This window comes from Hippocampus bargibanti, linkage group LG18 (assembly GCF_051943395.1).
Source record: "Hippocampus bargibanti isolate YZ-2025 linkage group LG18, ASM5194339v1, whole genome shotgun sequence".
NCBI classification, from domain to species: Eukaryota; Metazoa; Chordata; class Actinopteri; order Syngnathiformes; family Syngnathidae; genus Hippocampus; species Hippocampus bargibanti.
The window spans coordinates 8,632,410-8,657,171 of record NC_142751.1 but is presented as its reverse complement, the minus strand read 5'-3'; the positions used below and the strand labels follow the sequence as shown (position 1 = coordinate 8,657,171).

The 24,762-nt window shown below is 38.5% G+C and overlaps 2 protein-coding genes across 3 annotated transcripts; one reads left to right on the top strand and one right to left on the bottom strand.

The window, feature by feature from the left end:
• The first annotated feature begins 619 nt into the window (after positions 1 to 619).
• Positions 620 to 8,907, top strand: nop14 (NOP14 nucleolar protein homolog (yeast)). Its single transcript, XM_089019901.1, has 19 exons — positions 620 to 781; positions 1,303 to 1,485; positions 1,643 to 1,777; positions 1,852 to 1,993; positions 2,217 to 2,365; positions 2,441 to 2,578; positions 2,723 to 2,845; positions 3,249 to 3,380; positions 3,458 to 3,773; positions 4,389 to 4,519; positions 5,132 to 5,217; positions 5,296 to 5,431; positions 5,548 to 5,649; positions 6,713 to 6,866; positions 6,942 to 7,101; positions 7,709 to 7,856; positions 8,319 to 8,437; positions 8,526 to 8,681; positions 8,773 to 8,907. Exons 2-19 carry the CDS (start codon positions 1,303 to 1,305, stop codon positions 8,867 to 8,869), a joined length of 2,607 nt encoding a protein of 868 aa, XP_088876027.1. The 5' UTR covers positions 620 to 781; the 3' UTR covers positions 8,870 to 8,907.
• On the bottom strand, positions 8,881 to 24,381 carry LOC148884463 (uncharacterized). Of its 2 annotated transcripts, none has more exons than XM_089019904.1 (6): positions 24,281 to 24,381; positions 23,846 to 24,001; positions 20,481 to 20,510; positions 20,011 to 20,153; positions 9,713 to 9,784; positions 8,881 to 9,636 (listed from the first exon to the last, which is right to left on the bottom strand). In XM_089019904.1, exons 2-6 carry the CDS (start codon positions 23,964 to 23,966, stop codon positions 9,622 to 9,624), a joined length of 381 nt encoding a protein of 126 aa, XP_088876030.1. In that variant the 5' UTR covers positions 23,967 to 24,001; positions 24,281 to 24,381; the 3' UTR covers positions 8,881 to 9,621. The 2 variants fall into 2 exon arrangements, with proteins under 2 accessions (XP_088876030.1, XP_088876031.1); XM_089019905.1 differs by lacking the exon at positions 24,281 to 24,381 and adding an exon at positions 24,099 to 24,120.
• Between the last annotated feature and the right edge of the window lie 381 nt (positions 24,382 to 24,762).

The window sequence follows — 24,762 nt, the reverse complement described above, 5'->3', positions numbered from 1 at the left end:
TATTCCTGTGGTTGTTTTACTATGAAGGAATGTGTACAAAGATATACAAACATGTTGATTTATGTGTATGTTATTTTTCTTATTATGACTTGTTTTATTTGGTCACACGCTGTAGACGAGCCATTCTTTCTGTGAACCACTCTATTTTTCATTTTTGTCTTTAAGCACACTGCGAACTATGTTAATGTATTTGCCTTTTAACTCATGTATGTGCCGTAGACATAAATAATCCTGTCTTACAACTGTCATCTTTTAATAAAACTACCATAAAGTAAAATAAATGACTCACCCTTTAAATCAGTCTGATTGTTTTGACTTCCCAGCTGATATGCATGCAAGCCATTAGCTTTGTTAGCATATGTTTCATGAAAATTACTTTCTGTAGATTTTTGTTGGTACACTTCTTGACACCACACTATCTGGGTTGATTTGCTTGGAGGTTATATGCCATGCATTAATAATATGAACAAAATCAAATTATATGATTTTTTTTAATGTCCACTTGTCTAAACAAAAGATGTAATTCCACCTGAGAACGCTAGAGAAGCGCTCTATGCAAACCCGTTACCGAGGGTAGCTCTTGTTTCTGCTTGCTTTCCTTTGTTTTTTTGAACTTTCACGTCGTCACGTGTATGCTTGTGGAAAACCTGGAGCGAAACAACGTGGATAGTGCATTTAAATTTACATTCTTAGTCATTAAAGTACGCGTTGGCCCCATTTAACAATTAAATGTTCTCTTCGTGGTGGATTGTATGAATTGATTCTTCGTGACACTTACAAGGTAATCTCTGAAGTGATGGTTTATGCACCGTTCAGCTAATAGTTTTGCTAGCAATACTGTACTTTTAATTCGTGTCTATTTGGAAAACGCGACGCGAATATTAAGTATGAATTTTATGTCTGTGTCAATATCATGTAAATAGTGAACGACAGAGGCTGAACTGCAATGATTTCGAATTAATTTAAATTGTCAAATACCAAGTGGTAAAATATATCACTGGAAAGTAGAGAAACCTTGTGAAAAGTGAATTCTTGGGCTATCACGAATGGTAGCCTGAATAAGTTCTTAATGTAATTAAGCTTTGCCTTTATTGATACATTTTGGATAGGTAATTTTTAAAACGTCCTACTCATTCAAACGAAAATGTGGATTGTCGAGCTTTTGTCGAGTTTCGAGTTTTGTCGTTTGGGCGTAGTTAAAGTAAACCTACTAAAAACAAATGTTTGTGCATTGCTCTTGAACATTTATTTATATCATGATGGTGGGTTATATTCAACGCTAATAATGAATGACTCTCACAGATGGGGAAAGCACCCAAAAAGAAGAGCGTGGCTGACAAAGTTCGCAAAGTTAAAACCTCCGCTGTAATCAAGAACAACCCTTTTGAGGTGAAAATCAACCGTAAGAAATTCGATGTGCTCGGGAGGAAAAGCAAACATGATGTGGGCCTCCCTGGGGTGTCCCGTTCCAAAGCCATCAACAAGGTGAGATTCCAAGAATAAAAATGTTACATTATGCACCCTCTCTCCAGCACAAAAAAAGAAAAAAAAAACAGTTTCATGGTCAATCTGCACATATAACCCATTTACAATGGGTTGATGATTGAGATTTAATGAATTGATGTTTGCTTATGTCCAATAGAGGAAGGAGACACTCCTGAAAGAGTACAGGCAAAAGAACAAAAACAGCAAGTTCATTGACAGGCGCCTTGGAGAGTATGACTCTAAAATGGCGCCTGAAGAAAAAATCCTGCAGAGGTTTGCCATGGAGAGACAGGTCAGCTTTGTAGCCATTTTAGAAACATTTGACAGTTTTGAAGTCTTATCAATGTCATTCGTGACGCCTTCCAGCGTGCCCATGAGAAGAAGGACATGTATAACTTGAATGAGGAGGAGGAGCTGACTCATTACGGACAATCTTTGTCCGAAATGGAGAAATTCACTGACATGGTGAACAGCGACGATGAGTCGGATGAGAAAGGACTTTTGTCGGGTGAGAATGATACATCAAGAAATCAATCAAGAAAATAAAAATGGTTAAAATGAATTCATAAAATCAATATGAAATAAAGACAATTCTGTAATGTGTAACTTACTAAGGTAACATATTTTTCCGCTGTGAGAATCCACTTGCCACGGAAATAAAACTGTACTTAAACTAGCAATGTGCTCCAACTAAAATAAATTAAAAAACAAACTAATTTGGAATTTTTTAGCTGAGCTGACGGCGTCTCACTTCGGTGGCGGCGGCGGCCTTCTCAGGAAGAAGAGCGCTGGGGAACACCCAGACGACGATGGAGGCCCAAAGGCCAAGTCTCGGCAGGAGCTGATCGAAGAGCTCATCCACAAGTCCAAACAGGAGAAAGTGAGCCACCTCCTCACCCATGGAGGCCATGAGATAATGACGAAAAAAAAACACCCTCCTCCTCTTTGTGATTAGAGGGAGCGACAGGTGCAAAAGGAGGAGGCACAGGTGCTGACAGACAAACTGGACCAGGACTGGAAGAGCATCCAGACGCTTATGGTGTGCAAAAAGCCCAAAGCTCAGCGGGAGGACACTCCAGTGGAGAAACCAAAGGTGGAAGCACCACTTTGACCAACCTTTTAAAAATATTTTCATGTCATTTAGTTCATGAGTTCTCACAAAAATGAAATTATTATGACCATAATTGTGCGGCCATATTTGGAGTTCCTCACCAAGCTTGCTTTGCCGTTTACATAGCTGGAAGAGTATGACAAGATGGTGAGGGAGCTCGGCTTTGAGATGAAGGCCCAGCCTTCCGAGAAAATGAAGACCCCCGAGGAGATTGCCAGGGAGGATCGGGAGAAGCTGCAGAAACTGGAGGTGCGTTCAGAAAATGCCATACTAGGTTAAATAAAAGCTCACATCTGTGTAGGAAATTAGCTTCTATATATTATCAGATAATCATGGTGATGCAACATGTTCATTCCCAATGATTGTTCTTGTCCACCTTGTTCTTACTGTCAACTATTACTCACATGCTAAACCGACAGCTTCTGTTTATTTTGACATTTTCTTCAGTTTTAGTTTCAAACGACCACATATCATGCTAAATCAATTCTATTAAAAACAAACATGATTATTCCTCACCAAAAATACACATGCCCGCCTGGTATTTTCCTCCATTTGCTCATCTTGGAGCCTTTCTGCTCATAGCTCATTTTGAAGCAACAGTCATGCCTCCATCTTACTAAGCCTTTCCTTTATTTATTTATTTTTTCCAAAGGCGGATCGACTCAGGAGGATGATGGGTGATGAAGAGCCAGAGGTAGCACCGAGTCGTAGTCACGTGTCGGCCGACGATCTCCATGATGGCTTCATCCTGGATAAGGATGATAAGAAAATTTTAGCCTATCAGGTGAGGAGATTTACAACACAACCTATGTATTATATACAAGGGAAAGGCATGTCTTACATGTTTGTTTCCTCGTAAAGGATGGCAAATGGAACCTTGATGAGGAGCCAGTTGAAAACGGAGAAAAGGGTGAAGAAGAAGAGGAGGTGGGTGACGTCAGCAATGAGGAAGATGAAGAAGAGGCGGATGGTGGCAGCAGTGAGGAAGAGGAGATGAAAGATGACGAGGAGGATGGGGATGAGGAGGAGAAGAAAGAGGACCATCATTCAGACTTGGAGTCGGAGCGAGAAAGTGGGGTAGAAGAGGAGGGCGAGGAGGACAAATCGCAGAAGAGCAAAGAGGAGAGAACGGCCCAGCAGGAAGCAGCAAAAGCCGAACTTCCATACACATTCACTGGTAATGATTTTTTTGGATTAGTTAGTTAGCATTGTATCGCAATCAGTATCATGAAGCCTTTCATAGTCCCACAATGGAAGGGATATGGCGGGGGGGGTGAAAAGATAAAACCAAAGTATTCTATGCATAATAGAAATAAAATAAACAAAATAGTAGAACAGAAAGGGATTTGAAAAGGGTTAGGTGCTGCTGTAGAGGTAGCCGCACAGGGGGCGCCATGACGGGGGGGATCTTTCACAACACCTGCAGCTGTAACAAAGCACTTCACATAAGTCAACACAAAGCAAAATAATAAACACAATAGGAACATTAAAACATGGACAGACTTTTCCCATGTACTCTGTATTTGATTACAAGACAAACACATTATTACATGAAGCAGTTCTAAATGAAAAAGGTGAGCATGCAAGCCTCCTTTTCATCGCTGGATCAGAGATGTCATGGAGGAATGTGCACGTCTGCTACAAGCTAAGCTTTCAAAGCTAATGTTAGTGTTCTGTTACATTATTATTCGATTGAGAAAACTTTATTGAGCAATGAAGGGGGAATAGAGCTCCATGGTTATTGACACATGTTAACAACATTCATTGGTATTATTATTATTTTTTCATTCAGTTCCAGAAAGTGCTCATGATCTTGAAAAGCTACTTCATGGTCATACCCCTGACAACCAGCGGCTCATCATTGCCCGGACTCAGAAGTGCAACCACCCCAGCCTGGCTGTGGGCAATAAGCTCAAACTGCAGGTATAACAGTCTATGAATTTTGCCTGAATAAGAATAAGAATATGAACAACAAGAATAACAATAATAACAATAAGAACAACAAACTACAATAAGAACAACAATAAGAACAATCGGAACAAGAACAACAAGAAATAGAACAACAATAACAATAAGATCAAGAACAACAATAAGAAGAAGAACAAGAACAATAATAACAACAAGAAGAACAGGAACAACAATAAGAACAACAACAACAATAAGAACAACAACAGGAACAAGAACAACAATACAGTAAAGTCTCGTTATATCGATATTCTCGGGAGTCTGAAAAAATATCGATATAACCGGACTATCAATATATCCGATCCTGCGGCATGTAAATTTGCTCCTTGCGTTCATAGAAATAGTATCGTAATAAGCAGTACTATCAATATAACCGATATCGATATAACGAAACTTTACTGTACGAACAATAAGAACAATAGGAACATGAACAACAAGAAGAACAAGAATAACAACAACAACAATAATAATAACAAGAAGAATAAGAACAACAATAATATTAATAATGTTTTATTTGTAAACACCTTTCAAAACTCTCAAGGACACTTTGAAATACTCCCTGTGTGTCAGAAACTGGTGGGTCTTCTGTTGGACTACCTTGGAGAACTGGCCTGCCAAAGTCCGCCTGAGCTTACCACTATTGACAAGCTCATTCCGTGAGTTGATTGTCATCTTGCTACTTTAAATCAGTCGTTCGATAAATGAAGTATTTCTTTTCTATCTTGTCCCTATAGAGAGGTGTACAACTTGTGCCAGATGTTTCCCGAAGTGGCTTGTAAGTCCATGCAGACCATCCTCGGAGATGCTGCACACAGCATGGAAGAAGTACTTGAAGTCAAAGGGAACGCTGCCTTCCCAACACTTGATGTGGTATGATCAATTAAAATCATACAATTGTATCCGATGGCTTTTTGTATTTTTTTTCTCCATGTATGTCTTCATTATTATTTACATAGACTGCGTATTTTTTTTTTTTTTGCTTTTAGCTAATTTACCTGAAGGTGGCGGCGTTGCTGTTTCCTACATCTGACTTCCGACATCCTGTCACCACACCTGCGCTGCTTTACATTGGCCAAGCTCTCGTGAAGGTACAGAACCACGCAACACACATCATCACCGTATGCCGCAAAATGGTCAGTTCTGAACTCATTCACTGCCAGATGTGCAAAAATATGTCCACTCCGTTGCCCGGGTTTTTTGTCATTTTCACTCAAATTGCAGGACACACAGAATATTGAGTTTTAGGACTACATAAATATTCAATGCAGCACGTCTGTGTAGGCTCTTCTGCCGTCATCTGTACTTCTTTATTATCAGTCATTACAAACCAAACTTACACACAAAATCTATCAGGAAGTGTGTGAATTAAGTCGTTTTTGTAAAAGAGCAAAACCCTTCACTAAATCGCCATGGTGGTTTGTGGTTTAATTTAGATTGTGCTTACAACAGACTTATTATTAGGTCTTTACCACATAGGTTTAGTCATCTTCATAAGGTGATACCAGAGCTAATAGGGCATTCAAAGAGCATAGAACATTAGAAGTAATCAGTCAGAACAAAATAAGTAATCAGATGAGCTTCAGGGCATTGCCCACTTCTCCCCCAACCTTAGAGCAGAGACTTATCAGAGAAAAGGTTGGGCACCGTCAATATAGGTTACCAGCACAACATTAGTTTGATGACGAAACTCTTTGGATGAAGAGTGAAACGTCCAGCACGTTCAAAGTAGTACACATGACGGCTGAAGAAACCTTTTCATCGATTTTCAATGCAGTTTAAAAAACTGACTCTCTTCTTTCATAAGAAAAATAGTTAATTCCCAAGTTATATGGGTCTGGAATTATCTGAGCTTGAAATGGGGGTGGCTGTACAAAACGCAAATGCTGCCCCCTCAAGGGAGGGAAAAACATTGGCAATGGTCTGACCAGTGGTTTATTGGCACCCTCCGGAATGGCGCTCTGTGTCATGCTTTTCAATTCCCAAATAAATTCGGGAATGGCAGTGAATGAATTAATAGGATACACTACATAGCTCTTGTACATAATACAAAGTTAATTTAGTCACAAAACATAACCCGCAATCTAAACCTCGAAAGGCTACTATTTCCACATCCAGTACGAAAACTAAAAACCGCAAATGATGTGTGCGCAGTGCCCGGTGAGGTCATTAGAGGACGTGACCTCTGGCTTAGTATTGTGCTGTCTGGCGGTGGAGTACGTATCTTTTTCCAAACGCTTCCTGCCTGAGCTCATTAACTTCCTGTGTGGAACACTACACCTCGCCGTGCGGGAGAAAACCTGCGCAGGTTGACACCGTCTCATTTTTACGCTGTCTCATGATCGCAGACAACAAACTGATTTTTGAAATGTTTTTGTCACAGGCTACAGTGTCATGCCGCCTTTTAGAAGCACGGGTAAATACAGCAATCTGCTGGTGCTGTCAGAACCGGAATCTTGGAAGAGCTGGAACAGGAAAACACTGCCTCTGTCTGCCACACAGCAACTCACATTAAATAATGATGTGGACGCAGATCACTACAGGTAGCGCTTCGTGCCCTCAATTTATTCTTTTGCCTGTGTTTTTCTGTAAAACCTCTGTGCTTATTATTATTTGACTACATTGATTCTTATTCTTATTATGAACCCCTTGGCTTATGAACTTTTCGGTTTACGAACGTTGCATTTATGAACATTTTACTTTGGCATACAAACAATTTTTTTGGGATACACACGGAGCTTCTACAATGAGTGATGTGTCATTCACAAACGAGCCCGTTCTTCTAACAACAAAATGGCAGCCGACTGTTTTTGTCCTCTATTCCCCGGCCCCAGTTTTCGGTTAAAGCCACGTGATTGGTCAAGAACGCAGCAGTGAGGGGTAGAAAATTATGTTTTTATGATTCATTTTAATGGTTTGCTATGGGAAATTATTTTTTGAGATACACACTTTTCACCTTACACACTCTGTCTGGGAACCAATTAAGTTCATAAGCCAAGGTATCACTGTACTTGTTTTCGTTAAAATTAATGACCTGACAATATGTGCTGATAAAATATTACCTGCCAACATGCGTCCCACATTTTGGTTTGCAATCCCATGTGCGTTAAGTGATTCTGTCTGTTTTTGTGTCTGTTTTGTTTTTGTCAGATTGGCATGCGTGTACACGTGCCTGGACCTGCTGAACAAATGCTGTGTGCTGTATAAGGACCTAGTTTGCTTCACACAAATCTTTCAGCCAATCACACCGCTGCTCTCGCAACATCTCGCCTCTGCCTTATTACCGGAGCCTCTAAAGGTGAGTCTTCTTTTCACTTTTATCTTTATCTGACATGATGCCAATCAGGGTTTTTTTTCCGGGATGACTGCAGAGAACTAATTGGCAGTGTTTGAAATGACGTCTGCCCGGAGGCCCGGGGCGTACAACTTTTACGCTGGGCATACAACTTTCAAAACGTCTCGGCCCGCGGGGGTGGCCTACAACTTCTTCAAGGAAAAAAAATAATCAAATGAAACGTTTGTTGTATTCAATAAAGCAAAAGCTACACGCAAATCGCTACGAGCCACGTGGACTCTTCTTTCTAAGCGCCTTTCAAAACTTTCAAGTACACTTCACAGTCACTGTATAGTCCGAAGCACAAAACAGGCTTTTGAAATTGACGAATGGAAAAGAGAGATATATTAAAAAAAGAAGACAGATTTACCAAAATGGCTCATGTTGTATCGCTTTATGTGAGCATGTTCTCTCATTGTGTTGTAGGAGCTTCGAACGGCAATCCTGGATGTCCTCGGCTCTGTCTCGCTTGTTCACAACAGACTGGTATTCGATAAAAAGAAGCCCGTGCCTCTGAAGCTGTTTACACCCAAGATTGTGGAGGTGTACGTGAACATAAAAAGTGTTGATAATATGGCACCCGTTGAGGTATTTTAGTCCATTCAATTGTTTTTGTGTGTTTGTTTTGTCCAGCTTGGACTATGGAAAGAAGCGCGGCCAGACGAGAGAGCAGAAGGAACAGCACAGACTGCAACACAAATACAAGAAGGAGTTCAAGGGAGCGCTAAGGGAGATCAGGAAGGACACTCGCTTCCTCGCTAGCGAGAAGCTCAGCGACATCATGAAAAGGTACGCGTCGTCACGAGCGGTTCCAGAAGCTCCTGGACGCTGCTCGCCTTCAACCTGTTAGTTTTTTTTTTTTTTTTTTTGTTGTTGACAGGGATGCGGAACGGAAGAGGAAGGTGAAGGAACTCTTTGGCAGCTTGGCCACACAGGAGGGAGAGTGGAAAGCTCTCAAGCGGAGAAAGAGGAATTGAGGGCTCCCACCTCACAAGGATGATACTTTATTATTATTATTTTTAAATGGTAACAGTCAACTCCACCTGTACAGCAGACACGCGACAATACACAATCCCTCATGTTCATAAATTGCGAGTGAATCAATTTTTCTTCAGTAGTCACATATGCAGTCGTTTTGAAGGGAAAAACCTCTTAAATGGCAACTCTGAAGTAATTCAACATATTGTGCATTTTCAATCAATCGGTCTACTCATAGCAAAAATAGAAGAAAAAAAAGACGTTTCCTATAATTAAGTCATCCTGTATAAAAAGGACCTGTTAATATATTTAAAACGACAATAAATTACTGTTTGCGTTTTCCCCAAAACAGTTACCAGTAATGTAAAGTACTTGATTCAACACTAAATCTCAATGACAACATACAAGTACATATTTTAGCCTTTCAATTTAATGCTGAAAATACAACATAGTTCCGCAAAAGGACGGGAAAAAATAGATAATATCATGGTCACTGTTCCTATTGAGACACTTAGGTGGTTAATTGTGGTCTAGTTCTACGTACTAGTGACTGACAAACACGCACGCACACACACATAGTTATAGTAAATTACAATTATCACCAAAACACCTGAGATTCATTTCCCGATGTGCAAAAGACGTCCCAACGTCTTTCGGTACAACAACTTTACACACACGGACATCATAGAAGACCACGACAGGACTTGGTAGAGAAACATGGAATGTTCCGATTGGCCGTCTTGGAACGTGCTCAGTCTGTGTCATCCTATAAGATAAGATAAGACCGGGTGTCATCACTTGCAATGACGCAAATTAGCGTTTAAATTTTAAAGCCGTCTCACCTCTGTCGCATCAGTGGCATCAGCATCCACCGGAGACTCTGCTGTATCTTGCCCAGCGGTTTTGTCGTTGTTCTGGAAGATAAGCAAATGGCCTTTCTCAAGAGTCGCTGATGGTGTAGTGGTACACATGCCGAACTTGTGCGCGGACAATGTGGGATCGATTCCCACTTAGTGGCGATGTGAATGTTAGTTTGTGCCCTGTGACTGGCTGGCGACCTCTGAACCGGTCGCCAGCTAATTGCAGGGTAGTATGACCACATGCAGAGTAGGGTGTTTTCAGCCTGGAAAAAACAAACCATGAAGAGTAAGCCGTTTTAGCCCAAAAAAAACGACCATGTATAGTAAGGTGTTTATCTGAAAAAAAAAAAAAAAACAACCATGTAGAGTAAGCTGTTTTTAGCCCGAAAAAAAATCCATGTATATTGTAAGGCGTTTTATTTTTTGTCGGGAAAAAAACCACCATGACCAAAAGGCATTTTCAGCCCGAAAACAACGACTATGTATAGTAAGATGTTTTTTGTCTGAAAAAAAAAAGACCATGTATAGTAAGGCGTAAGCCGTTTTTAGCCCTACCCCAAAAAATAGACCATCTACTGGATGGTAAAAACAAAAAGGAGAGTTAAGTATTTTTTACCAAAGTCACTAAGCATCTCGCTGCGTTCTTTATCGCCTATCAACACTGTCATTTTTTTCCATTCCCACACTGATAAACGGCGACTTCGTACAAACGAAGACGTGGCCAACTGTCGGTCTGTCCATCTGCTGCTTCCTTTCTGCTGCCAGATGGACTCATCAGAAGAATGCAGGCTTTCATTCCAGGTGGCGTGTCGCATCCTTTGGGATGAGTAGCCTGATTACTCTGTGCGTCATTGCGGGTGAAATTGCGTTAAAAGGCCTTCGCGCAGACAAACGCACTATTTTTTTCCGCCTTAAAAAACGGCTTACTATACATGGTGTTTGTTTTCCGTGAAAAATGCCCTTATAAACATGGTTGTTTTTTTACGCTAAAAACGTATAAGTAGATATCATAGGTGTGAGAGTCAAGGCCCAGGGGCCAGATGTGGCCCGCCACATTATTTTATGGTCTTTTTTTTTTCGGGCCGAAAACTCCTTACTACACATGGTCTTTTTTCTGGGCTGAAAACGCCTTACTATACATGGTAGTTTTTTTCGGGCCGAAAACGCCTTACTATACGTGGTCGTTTTTTTTTTTAAATAAAAACGCCTTACTATACATGGTAAAAACCCCTTACTATACATGGTCATTTTTTTTATTTTTTTTTAATAAAAACGCCTTACTATACATGGTGATTTTTTTTTTCTTCTAAAAACGCCTTACTATACATGGTCGTTTTTTTTTTCGGACTAAAAACGCCTTACTATACATGGTCGTTTTTTTTTCAGACAAAAAAAACGCCTTACTATACATGGTCTTTTTTTTCTTTTTAACTAAAAACGCCTTACTACACATGGTCTTTTTTTCCGGGCCGAAAACGCCTTACTATACATGGTCATTTTTTTCGGGCCGAAAACGCCTTACTATACATGGTCGGTTTTTTTTTTAAATAAAAACGCCTTACTATACATGGTAAAAACCCCTTACTATACATGGTCATTTTTTTTTTTTTTTTTTAAATAAAAACGCCTTACTATACATGGTGATTTTTTTTTCTTCTAAAAACGCCTTACTATACATGGTCGTTTTTTTTTTCGGACTAAAAACGCCTTACTATACATGGTCGTTTTTTGGGCTAAGAACGCCTTACTACACATGGTCTTTTTTTTCAGACAAAAAAACGCCTTACTATACATGGTCGTTTTTTTGGGGCTAAAAAGGCCTTACTACACATGGTCTTTTTTTCCGGGCCGAAAACGCCTTACTATACATGGTCATTTTTTTCGGACTAAAAACGCCTTACTATACATGGTCGTTTTTTTTTTTCGGACTAAAAACGCCTTACTATACATGGTCGTTTTTTTCAGACAAAAAAACCCCTTACTATACATGGTCGTTTTTTTGGGCTAAAAACACCTTACGACACATGGTCTTTTTTTCCGGGCCGAAAACGCCTTACTATACATGGTCGTTTTTTTTTTTTAAATAAAAACGCCTTACTATACATGGTAAAACGCCTTACTATACATGGTCATTTTTTTTTTTTTTTTTTTTTTTTTTTTTTTCAACAAAAAAACGCCTTACTATACATGGTGATTTTTTTTTTCTTCTAAAAACGCCTTACTATACATGGTCGTTTTTTTTTTTCGGACTAAAAACGCCTTACTATACATGGTCGTTTTTTGGGCTAAGAACGCCTTACTACACATGGTCTTTTTTTTCAGACAAAAAAACGCCTTACTATACATGGTCGTTTTTTTGGGGCTAAAAAGGCCTTACTACACATGGTCTTTTTTTCCGGGCCGAAAACGCCTTACTATACATGGTCATTTTTTTCCGACTAAAAACGCCTTACTATACATGGTCGTTTTTTTTTTCAGACAAAAAAAACGCCTTACTATACATGGTCTTTTTTTTCTTTTTAACTAAAAACGCCTTACTACACATGGTCTTTTTTTCCGGGCCGAAAACGCCTTACTATACATGGTCGTTTTTTTTTCGGACTAAAAACGCCTTACTATACATGGTCGTTTTTTTTTTCTTCTAAAAAACGCCTTAGTATACATGGTCATTTTTTTTCGGACTAAAAACGCCTTACTATACATGGTCTTTTTTTTTTTTTTTTTTTTTTTTTTTTTTACTAAAAACGCCTTATTATACATGGTAGTTTTTTTCGGGCCGAAAACGCCTTACTATACATGGTCGTTTTTTTGGGCTAAAAACGCCTTACTACACATGGTCTTTTTTTCCGGGCCGAAAACGCCTTACTATACATGGTCATTTTTTTCGGACTAAAAACGCCTTACTATACATGGTCGTTTTTTTTTTCAGACAAAAAAAACGCCTTACTATACATGGTCTTTTTTTTCTTTTTAACTAAAAACGCCTTACTATACATGGTAGTTTTTTTCGGGCCGAAAACGCCTTACTATACATGGTCGTTTTTTTTTCGGACTAAAAACGCCTTACTCTACATGGTGGTTTTTTTCAGACAAAAAAGCGCCTTACTATAGATGGTCATTTTTTTCGGACTAAAAACGGCTTACTATACATGGTCGGTTTTTTTTTTCAGACAAAAAAAACGCCTTACTATACATGGTCTTTTTTTTCTTTTTAACTAAAAACGCCTTACTACACATGGTCTTTTTTTCCGGGCCGAAAACGCCTTACTATACATGGTCATTTTTTTCGGACTAAAAACGCCTTACTATACATGGTCGTTTTTTTTTCAGACAAAAAAAAACGCCTTACTATACATGGTCTTTTTTTTCTTTTTAACTAAAAACGCCTTACTATACATGGTAGTTTTTTTCGGGCCGAAAACGCCTTACTATACATGGTCGTTTTTTTTTCGGACTAAAAACGCCTTACTATACATGGTGGTTTTTTTCAGACAAAAAAACGCCTTACTATACATGGTCTTTTTTTTTTTTTTTTTTTTTTTTTTTTTACTAAAAACGCCTTATTATACATGGTAGTTTTTTTCGGGCCGAAAACGCCTTACTATACATGGTCGTTTTTTTGGGCTAAAAACGCCTTACTACACATGGTCTTTTTTTCCGGGCCGAAAACGCCTTACTATACATGGTCGTTTTTTTTTTTTCGGACTAAAAACGCCTTACTATACATGGTCGTTTTTTGGGCTAAGAACGCCTTACTACACATGGTCTTTTTTTTCAGACAAAAAAACGCCTTACTATACATGGTCGTTTTTTTGGGGCTAAAAAGGCCTTACTACACATGGTCTTTTTTTCCGGGCCGAAAACGCCTTACTATACATGGTCATTTTTTTCGGACTAAAAACGCCTTACTATACATGGTCGTTTTTTTCAGACAAAAAAACGCCTTACTATACATGGTCGTTTTTTTGGGCTAAAAACACCTTACGACACATGGTCTTTTTTTCCGGGCCGAAAACGCCTTACTATACATGGTCGTTTTTTTTTTTAAATAAAAACGCCTTACTATACATGGTAAAACGCCTTACTATACATGGTCATTTTTTTTTTTTTTTTTTTTAATAAAAACGCCTTACTATACATGGTGATTTTTTTTTTCTTCTAAAAACGCCTTACTATACATGGTCGTTTTTTTTTTTCGGACTAAAAACGCCTTACTATACATGGTCGTTTTTTGGGCTAAGAACGCCTTACTACACATGGTCTTTTTTTTCAGACAAAAAAACGCCTTACTATACATGGTCGTTTTTTTGGGGCTAAAAAGGCCTTACTACACATGGTCTTTTTTTCCGGGCCGAAAACGCCTTACTATACATGGTCATTTTTTTCCGACTAAAAACGCCTTACTATACATGGTCGTTTTTTTTTCAGACAAAAAAAACGCCTTACTATACATGGTCTTTTTTTTCTTTTTAACTAAAAACGCCTTACTACACATGGTCTTTTTTTCCGGGCCGAAAACGCCTTACTATACATGGTCATTTTTTTCGGGCCGAAAACGCCTTACTATACATGGTCGGTTTTTTTTTTAAATAAAAACGCCTTACTATACATGGTAAAAACCCCTTACTATACATGGTCATTTTTTTTTTTTTTTTTTTTAATAAAAACGCCTTACTATACATGGTGATTTTTTTTTCTTCTAAAAACGCCTTACTATACATGGTCGTTTTTTTTTTCGGACTAAAAACGCCTTACTATACATGGTCGTTTTTTGGGCTAAGAACGCCTTACTACACATGGTCTTTTTTTTCAGACAAAAAAACGCCTTACTATACATGGTCGTTTTTTTGGGGCTAAAAAGGCCTTACTACACATGGTCTTTTTTTCCGGGCCGAAAACGCCTTACTATACATGGTCATTTTTTTCGGACTAAAAACGCCTTACTATACATGGTCGTTTTTTTTTTCGGACTAAAAACGCCTTACTATACATGGTCGTTTTTTTCAGACAAAAAAACGCCTTACTATACATGGTCGTTTTTTTGGGCTAAAAACACCTTACGACACATGGTCTTTTTTTCCGGGCCGAAAACGCCTTACTATACATGGTCGTTTTTTTTTTTAAATAAAAACTCCTTACTATACATGGTAAAACGCCTTACTATACATGGTCATTTTTTTTTTTTTTTTTTTTTTTTTATAAAAACGCCTTACTATACATGGTGATTTTTTTTTTCTTCTAAAAACGCCTTACTATACATGGTCGTTTTTTTTTTCGGACTAAAAACGCCTTACTATACATGGTCGTTTTTTGGGCTAAGAACGCCTTACTACACATGGTCTTTTTTTTCAGACAAAAAAACGCCTTACTATACATGGTCGTTTTTTTGGGGCTAAAAAGGCCTTACTACACATGGTCTTTTTTTCCGGGCCGAAAACGCCTTACTATACATGGTCATTTTTTTCCGACTAAAAACGCCTTACTATACATGGTCGTTTTTTTTTTCAGACAAAAAAAACGCCTTACTATACATGGTCTTTTTTTTCTTTTTAACTAAAAACGCCTTACTACACATGGTCTTTTTTTCCGGGCCGAAAACGCCTTACTATACATGGTCATTTTTTTCGGACTAAAAACGCCTTACTATACATGGTCGTTTTTTTTTTTCAGACAAAAAAAACGCCTTACTATACATGGTCTTTTTTTTCTTTTTAACTAAAAACGCCTTACTATACATGGTAGTTTTTTTCGGGCCGAAAACGCCTTACTATACATGGTCGTTTTTTTTTCGGACTAAAAACGCCTTACTATACATGGTCGTTTTTTTTGAAACAAAAAAAACGCCTTAGTATACATGGTCATTTTTTTTCGGACTAAAAACGCCTTACTATACATGGTCTTTTTTTTTTTTTTTTTTTTTTTTTTTACTAAAAACGCCTTATTATACATGGTAGTTTTTTTCGGGCCGAAAACGCCTTACTATACATGGTCGTTTTTTTGGGCTAAAAACGCCTTACTACACATGGTCTTTTTTTCCGGGCCGAAAACGCCTTACTATACATGGTCATTTTTTTCGGACTAAAAACGCCTTACTATACATGGTCGTTTTTTTTTTTTCAGACAAAAAAAACGCCTTACTATACATGGTCTTTTTTTTCTTTTTAACTAAAAACGCCTTACTATACATGGTAGTTTTTTTTTTTAACCGAAAACGCCTTACTATACATGGTCGTTTTTTTTTTACTATACGGACTAAAAACGCCTTACTATACATGGTGGTTTTTTTCAGACAAAAAAGCGCCTTACTATACATGGTCATTTTTTTTCGGACTAAAAACGCCTTACTATACATGGTCGGTTTTTTTTTCAGACAAAAAAAACGCCTTACTATACATGGTCTTTTTTTTCTTTTTAACTAAAAACGCCTTACTACACATGGTCTTTTTTTCCGGGCCGAAAACGCCTTACTATACATGGTCATTTTTTTCGGACTAAAAACGCCTTACTATACATGGTCGTTTTTTTTTCAGACAAAAAAAACGCCTTACTATACATGGTCTTTTTTTTCTTTTTAACTAAAAACGCCTTACTATACATGGTAGTTTTTTTCGGGCCGAAAACGCCTTACTATACATGGTCGTTTTTTTTTCGGACTAAAAACGCCTTACTATACATGGTGGTTTTTTTCAGACAAAAAAACGCCTTACTATACATGGTCTTTTTTTTTTTTTTTTTTTTTTTTTTTTTTTTTTTTTTTACTAAAAACGCCTTATTATACATGGTAGTTTTTTTCGGGCCGAAAACGCCTTACTATACATGGTCGTTTTTTTGGGCTAAAAACGCCTTACTACACATGGTCTTTTTTTCCGGGCCGAAAACGCCTTACTATACATGGTCGTTTTTTTTTCAGACAAAAAAAACGCCTTACTATACATGGTCTTTTTTTTCTTTTTAACTAAAAACGCCTTACTACACATGGTCTTTTTTTCCGGGCCGAAAACGCCTTACTATACATGGTCATTTTTTTCGGACTAAAAACGCCTTACTATACATGGTCGTTTTTTTTTTCAGACAAAAAAAACGCCTTACTATACATGGTCTATTTTTTCTTTTTAACTAAAAACGCCCTACTATACATGGTAGTTTTTTTCGGGCCGAAAACGCCTTACTATACATGGTCGTTTTTTTTTCGGACTAAAAACGCCTTACTATACATGGTCGTTTTTTTTCAAACAAAAAAACGCCTTAGTATACATGGTCATTTTTTTTCGGACTAAAAACGCCTTACTATACATGGTCTTTTTTTTTTTTTTTTTTTTTTTTTTTTTACTAAAAACGCCTTATTATACATGGTAGTTTTTTTCGGGCCGAAAACGCCTTACTATACATGGTCGTTTTTTTGGGCTAAAAACGCCTTACTATACATGGTCGTTTTTTTTTTCAGACAAAAAAAACGCCTTACTATACATGGTCTTTTTTTTCTTTTTAACTAAAAACGCCTTACTACACATGGTCTTTTTTTTTTTTTTTTTTTTTTTTTTTTTTTTACTAAAAACGCCTTATTATACATGGTAGTTTTTTCCGGGCCGAAAACGCCTTACTATACATGGTCGTTTTTTTTTTTCAGACAAAAAAAACGCCTTACCATACATGGTCTTTTTTTTCTTTTTAACTAAAAACGCCTTACTATACATGGTAGTTTTTTTCGGGCCGAAAACGCCTTACTATACATGGTCGTTTTTTTTCGGACTAAAAACGCCTTACTATACATGGTCGTTTTTTTTCAAACAAAAAAAACGCCTTACTATACATGGTCATTTTTTTTCGGACTAAAAACGCCTTACTATACATGGTCGTTTTTTTTTCAGACAAAAAAAAACGCCTTACTATACATGGTCTTTTTTTTTTTTTAACTAAAAACGCCTTACTATACATGGTAGTTTTTTTCGGGCCGAAAACGCCTTACTATACATGGTCGTTTTTTTTTCGGACTAAAAACGCCTTACTATACATGGTGGTTTTTTTCAGACAAAAAAGCGCCTTACTATACATGGTCATTTTTTTCGGACTAAAAACGCCTTACTATACATGGTCGGTTTTTTTTTCAGACAAAAAAAACGCCTTACTATACATGGTCTTTTTTTTCTTTTTAACTAAAAACGCCTTACTATACATGGTAGTTTTTTTCGGGCCGAAAACGCCTTACTATACATGGTCGTTTTTTTTTCGGACTAAAAACGCCTTACTATACATGGTGGTTTTTTTCAGACAAAAAAGCGCCTTACTATACATGGTCATTTTTTTTCGGACTAAAAACGCCTTACTATACATGGTGGTTTTTTTCAGACAAAAAAGCGCCTTACTATACATGGTCTTTTTTTTTTTTTTTTTTTTTTTTTTTTTACTAAAAACGCCTTATTATACATGGTAGTTTTTTTCGGGCCGAAAACGCCTTACTATACATGGTCGTTTTTTTGGGCTAAAAACGCCTTACTACACATGGTCTTTTTTTCCGGGCCGAAAACGCCTTACTATACATGGTCATTTTTTTCGGACTAAAAACGCCTTACTATACATGGTCTTTTTTTTCTTTTTAACTAAAAACGCCTTACTATACATGGTAGTTTTTTTTCGGGCCGAAAACGCCTTACTATACATGGTCGTTTTTTTTTTTCGGACTAAAAACGCCTTACTATACATGGTCTTTTTTTTTTTTATTTTTTATTTTTACTAAAAACGCCTTATTATACATGGTAGTTTTTTTCGGGCCGAAAACGCCTTACTATACATGGTCGTTTTTTTGGGCTAAAAACGCCTTACTACACATGGTCTTTTTTTCCGGGCCAAAAACGCCTTACTATACATGGTCATTTTTTTCGGACTAAAAACGCCTTACTATACATGGTCGTTTTTTTTTCAGACAAAAAAAACGCCTTACTATACATGGTCTTTTTTTTCTTTTTAACTAAAAACGCCTTACTATACATGGTAGTTTTTTTCGGGCCGAAAACGCCTTACTATACTTCGGACTAAAAACGCCTTACTATACATGGTCATTTTTTTCAGACAAAAAACGCCTTACTATACATGGTCATTTTTTTCAGACAAAAAACGCCTTACTATACATGGTATTTTTTTTCGGACCGAAAACGCCTTACCATATACATGGTCATTTTTCCGGTCCAAAACGCCTTACTATATATACACGGTCATTTTTTCGGGCCGAAAACACCTTACTATACATGTTCGTATCCTTCAGACAAAAAAAAAAAACACCCCCCGCGACCCTAATGATCAATAAGCGGCACGGAAAATGGATGGATGGATGGATGGAAAAAAACACCTTACTAAAAATTGTAATACATGGTCTTTTTTTTTCTTTTTAACTAAAAACGCCTTACTACACATGGTCTTTTTTTCCGGACTAAAAACGCCGTACTATACATGGTAGTTTTTTTCGGGCTAAAAACGCCTGACTATACATGGTCTTTTTTTTTCGGGCAAAAAATGCCTTACTGTATATACATGGTGGTTTTTTTTAGCCGAAAAACGCCTTACTACACATGTTCTTTTTTTTCCGGGCCGAAAACGCCTTACGATACATGGTCTTTTTTTTCGAACTAAAAACGCCTTACTAAACATGGTCGTTTTTTCCGAGGTGAAAACACCTTACTATATACATGGTTGTTTTTTTCAGACAAAAAAAACGCCTTACTATACATGGTCGTATTTTTCAAGCTGAAGAAGCCCAAGTATATATACAGTACATGGTTGTTTATTTCACGCTAAAACGTTTTACTATTCATAGTATTTTTTTTAGGCGGAAAACAGCTTAGTATACATTAAATTGTCCAAACTGCGGCCCGGGGGCCAAATGCGGCCCATGGTCAATTTTCATCCGGCCCGCAGCCTGTAACTTCTGACCTGCACATAGAATTAATACATTGGGCAGTAGTGCTGTTACCTGTGTGTGCTAAGTGCTGCCATTTAGAGGCTCAGTTAGGAACAGCAAATGAGTATTTGGGTAATTGAATGAATGAGCCCTGCAATTTTCTAAAATGGAGACAATAACCAAAAGAAGGAAAGTTGAATGTGAGGAACCCCCATAGATTTTTAACAGCAAATCTGGCCCCCTTCTCAAGAACCACAGCAAAGTCACTGTGTGACTCTAATAAACACTTCATGTTTAGCTTTTGTTCCATGTTGATGAGGATCCCTATAAAATGTAGCTCAAGGTGTTTCTTCTATAAGTCGCCTTCTATTCATGTATTTGTTCTCACCGGCTTGGCTGGATCCTTCTTGACCAATCCGGTGGTGGCGATGATGTTGCCCGCCCCTTCCACGGTTTTCTGGGCGATGTTGGTCACCCCAGTAACCACTGCTTCGCTCACCTGACTCACCCCCTGCACTGTTTTACCTGTGACTGATGAGATAAAATATAATATAATATATATATAATAAAAAAAAACTAAGACCACACCCTGTACTCTCTGGAAATATTCTTTGCCATATTATCCCTTTGCACATCCAACGCGTATCATTCTGTCACCTTTCTTTACAGGTAACGTTGTTCTTTGCATTCAGCCTGCCAACATGGATGACTCATGGGAGGTCACCATGGGAGCGTTGCTTGTTTGTGACAGCTGCACTTTCCCTTTCCCAGGTGGTTGTGGGGGGGGGGGGGGGGGGGGGGGCGCAATGGGATACCTTCACCTTCATGCAAATTTGTGTAAGGTAGATTGTCAGATACCTGTTGTGACTCCATCCTTTGTTTTGGTGCCTGAAAGTAGATGAGAAAATGATGATGGGTGAAAGCTAATAAAATATACCATGAATGAATGAACCCATTATTATCATCAATCATTCACATTACTATACATGGTCTTTTCTTCGGACTAAAAACGCCCTACGATACATGGTCTTTTTTACGGGCTAAAACACCTTATTATACATGGTCGTTTTTTGGGGGACGAACACGCCTTACTATACACGGTCTTGTTTTTCAGGCTAAAAACGCCTTACTATACATGGTCGTTTTTTTTTCGGGTCGAAAACGCCTTACTATATATACATGGTCGTTTTCTTCAGACAAAAAAACGCCTTACTATACATGGACGTTTTTTTTCAGACTAAAACGCCTTGCTATATATACATGGTCGTTTTTTTGGGACTAAAAACGCTTTACTGTACATGGTCGTTTTTTTCCAGACAAAAAAAACGCCTTACTATACATGGTCGTTTTTTTCGGGCCGAAAACACCTTTCCATACATGGTCGTTTTTTTTCTGACAAAAAACGCCTAACTATACATGGTCGTTTTTGTTGTTCCAAAACACCTTACTGTACATGGTCGTTTTTTTTTGGGACAAAAACGCCTTACTATACATGGTCATTTTTTGATTAAAAACGCCCTACTATGCATGGTGGTTTTTATTAGGCTAAAAACGCCTTACTACACATGGTCGTTTTTTTCAGACAAAAAACGCCTAACTATACATGGTCGTTTTTGTTGTTCCAAAACACCTTACTGTACATGGTCGTTTTTTTTGGGACAAAAACGCCTTACTATACATGGTCATTTTTTTGGCTAAAAATGCCTTACTATACATGGTCTTTTCTTCCGGGCCAAAAATGCCTCACCATACGTGGTCGTTTTTTTCAGACCTAAAAACACCTTAATACATACGTGGCGGATTTTTTTCCGGATTAAAAACCCCTTACTATACATGGTCATTTTGGGGGGGGGAGGGGGGGGGGGGCTAAAAACGCCTTACTACACGGTCTTTTTTTCCGGGAAGAAAACACCTTACTATACATGGTGGGTTTTTTTCCGGCTAAAAAAGCCTTACTATACATGGTGTTTTTTTTCGGGCCGAAAACGCCTTACTATCCATGGTCGTTTTCTTCACACAAAAAAACGCCTTACTATACATGGGTCTTTTTTTTTTCGGACGAAAAACGCCCTACTAAACACGCTCGGTTTTTTTTGGGCAAAAAATGCCTTACTATAATACATGGTCGTTTTTTAAGGCAAAAAACACCTTAATTATATATGGTCTTTTTTTCCGGGCTGAAAACGCCTTACGACACATGGTCGTTTTTTTCGGACCAAAAATGCCTTACTATACATGATCTTTTTTTCGGGCTAAAAACGGCTTACTATACATGGTAAAAAAAATTGGGCCTATAAACGCCTTACTATCCAGGTAACATTCCGTTCCGACCAACTGCTCGTAAGTCAAAATGGTCACAAGTGGAAATCCATTCTTCTTCTTCTTTTCCTTTCGGCTTTTCCCTTGAAGGGGTCGCCACAGCAAATCAGTGTCCTCCATCTTCAGAGGTTTGATTCGCATGTTTGTTTTGACCAAGCTTTTACGTCGGATGCCATTCAAAATGTTGAATAGAGACTCAGTGCTAAATGACTTGCAAATGATCTGATTTGGACGCCACGGGGGCAGGCGGGCGTGGGTCTGGGTTGCCGATGTTCTACCGGTTGCCCTCTCATACCCCGCGTGGCCCGACCTCGCGGCCGTGTGCGGCACCGACGCACCTGACCCGCCACCTCGCGGGTCAGGAAGTGTCTCAAAGAGGCGGCGGGCGTGTGCCCGACGCAGCGTTTTCGTTGCCGCGATCCCGCGTGTCCAAGGGCTTGAGTGCTGACGCCCGACCAGTCTCTGCGGCATCGCGCGACCCTTCCGCGTCCGGTGCCATCACACCGTCAATTGCTGTCCGAGAGTGAGATGCTGGCCAACATTGTGGTACGCTTTGTCGGGTTGTTACCGCGTTGCGGTGCCAGGCATATACAGTAAAGTCTCGTTATATCGATATTCAAGGGAGTCCGAAAAAATATCGATATAACCGGGACTATCGATATATCCGACCCTGTTTGCATGTAATTTTCTCCGTGCGTGCATAGAAATAGTATCGATATAACCGGGACTATCGATATATCCGATATCGATATAACGAGACTTTACTGTAATTAAAATATAAAAAAATAGGGTCTGGCGGTCGTGGTCGTATAAGTACGGGTGGTCGCAAGTCGGATGCTACCTGGACATTGTCTTTTTTATTTTGGGAGGGTTTAAAAAAGCACTGTACTGCACTTCAATGGTCTTTTTCCAAGTTCAAAACACCTTTACATAGTCAAAAAAACTAACTATACATGGTCATCTTTCAAGAAAATAAATCCTTAATCTCCATGTTCAGGTTTTTCTAACACCTTACTATACACACTTGTCTCTTTAAAAGATAAAGGTCTTACTATAAATATAAAGTTTTTTTTCAGTGAAAAACGCCTTCCTATACATACATGGTAATCTTAAAAAAAACTAAAAAACGACTTTTCATGTTCTTTTTTATTTAATACTCACTGCTTTTCTGCATGTTTTCCATGTCTCCCCGTTACAACAAACCTGATTGAAATTATCAGACCATCCGCGGAAGCCTGACATTGAACATATTCATTTGTATCAGGTGTGTTGCATCACGGAGACTGGGAAAACATGCAGCACGGCGGCCCCTGGAGACAGAGTTTGACACTTGTGCTACACATGGTCATTTTTGGTGGGCTAAAAACGCGTTACTACAAATGGTCGTTTTTTTCTGACTATATACATGATCATCTTGGAAAAACAAATCACCATACGATACAAGGTCATCTAATGGAAAGATATAATTAGTAAATACTAACAAAAATATTCTCAATGGGAATTTCAAATCGATTTTTTTTCATTATCAAATATTTTTAAGTGTTGGTTGCAAGGTGTAATGCTAATGTAACTAATAATAAATAAGTTACGTAAAATTTAATGACATTCTTGCGTCAGCTCGTCAAGGTTAAAAGGAGTCAAAGCTTTGAAAAAAAAACATAAAATTGGGATTTTAAGATCTATACTTAAACAGTTCCGTTTAAAAACGGAAATATATTACTAGTCTACCATTGTTACTATTACCATAGATAAATATTTATATTAACATTAAATGGTGACGTGTAAGTAGAAACTCCATTTGCAATCGTATTAAAAAAAACCTGTCCAATACGTCATCCCGATAGAGATGAAAAACGCCACATGAATGAGATGATCATTGAACCGATATTAAGTGGGGGACCCACCGACGAAGAGGACCCCATCTTTGGTGATTTCAGCCGCGCCACTCACTCCCTGCTTGGTCTTGGTCGCTGCTACCACCACTCCTTCCTTGGCTTTATTCAGTCCTTTCTTCATCGCCTCCATTTTCGTCCTCTCACAGCAGGCTTGCTTCTTTCCAACTAAAGAGAACGCAACAAGCTGTCGAGATGGCACTTCGAACAGGGCAGGCGCTCAGTGCAGAAACCCCAAACGCTCCGGCGACGCCCTATTTTTTACCGCGGATGTAGATCATTGCCACCTGTAGAAGCGTCGAATGGGGTAATCTGTGGGTGTGTCTGAGGGGCGTCTTTATTTTTATTAATCATTAATAGTTAATAACAGCAATATACGTGATGGTGACACTTAAAGTGATATATTAAAACAGCTAAGGATAAAAAAATATATTTATACATACGCACCTTTGAAATGTCGATGTCTGGCGAGCCACGCACCTGTTGTTAATCGCTTTGTTCCGCGTGGATTTCCCCCCGAAGAACCAGTTCCCCCGAAAAACCAGTTCCTTCACAACAAAACGAACTCGACTAAGTGTGTGTGTGTGCGTGTCTGTGCGTGTGTATGTGTGTGCGCGTGCGCGGACACCAATGACAGATTTTACGCACGTCAAGTCGCGCCTCATTGATGGAGGCTGTGATGCCGGGAGGACGCAAAAGCAGCAGTTGCAATCGAAGGAGGACACCCTTAAAGGACAACCGACGTCTCCGGACAAGTTGTGTCCATAATTTGTAAAATGGCTTCAAATGACTACTGAGCGTATTTTAATAAGATTCATCCATTTTACGTTGTAAGACTTGCGCTGAATATTGAGGAAGTCTTGTTTTTGAGTTGGTGATGAGTCCGTACGTGACGTCACTAAAGGATCGTCCTTGACCGTAAAAATACG

Coding starts and splice junctions, on each gene's coding strand:
- nop14 (XM_089019901.1), top strand. CDS start 1,303: ATGGGGAAAGCACCCAAAAAGAAGAGCGTGGCTGACAAAGTTCGCAAA. Junction 5,650..6,712: donor TTGGCCAAGCTCTCGTGAAG/GTACAGAACCAC, acceptor ATGTGTGCGCAG/TGCCCGGTGAGGTCATTAGA. Junction 8,438..8,525: donor ACACCCAAGATTGTGGAGGT/GTACGTGAACAT, acceptor TGTTTTGTCCAG/CTTGGACTATGGAAAGAAGC.
- LOC148884463 (XM_089019905.1), bottom strand. Junction 20,511..23,845: donor AGATGGGGTCCTCTTCGTCG/GTGGGTCCCCCA, acceptor ATCTACTTTCAG/GCACCAAAACAAAGGATGGA. Junction 20,154..20,480: donor AAAGGATGGAGTCACAACAG/GTATCTGACAAT, acceptor TTATCTCATCAG/TCACAGGTAAAACAGTGCAG.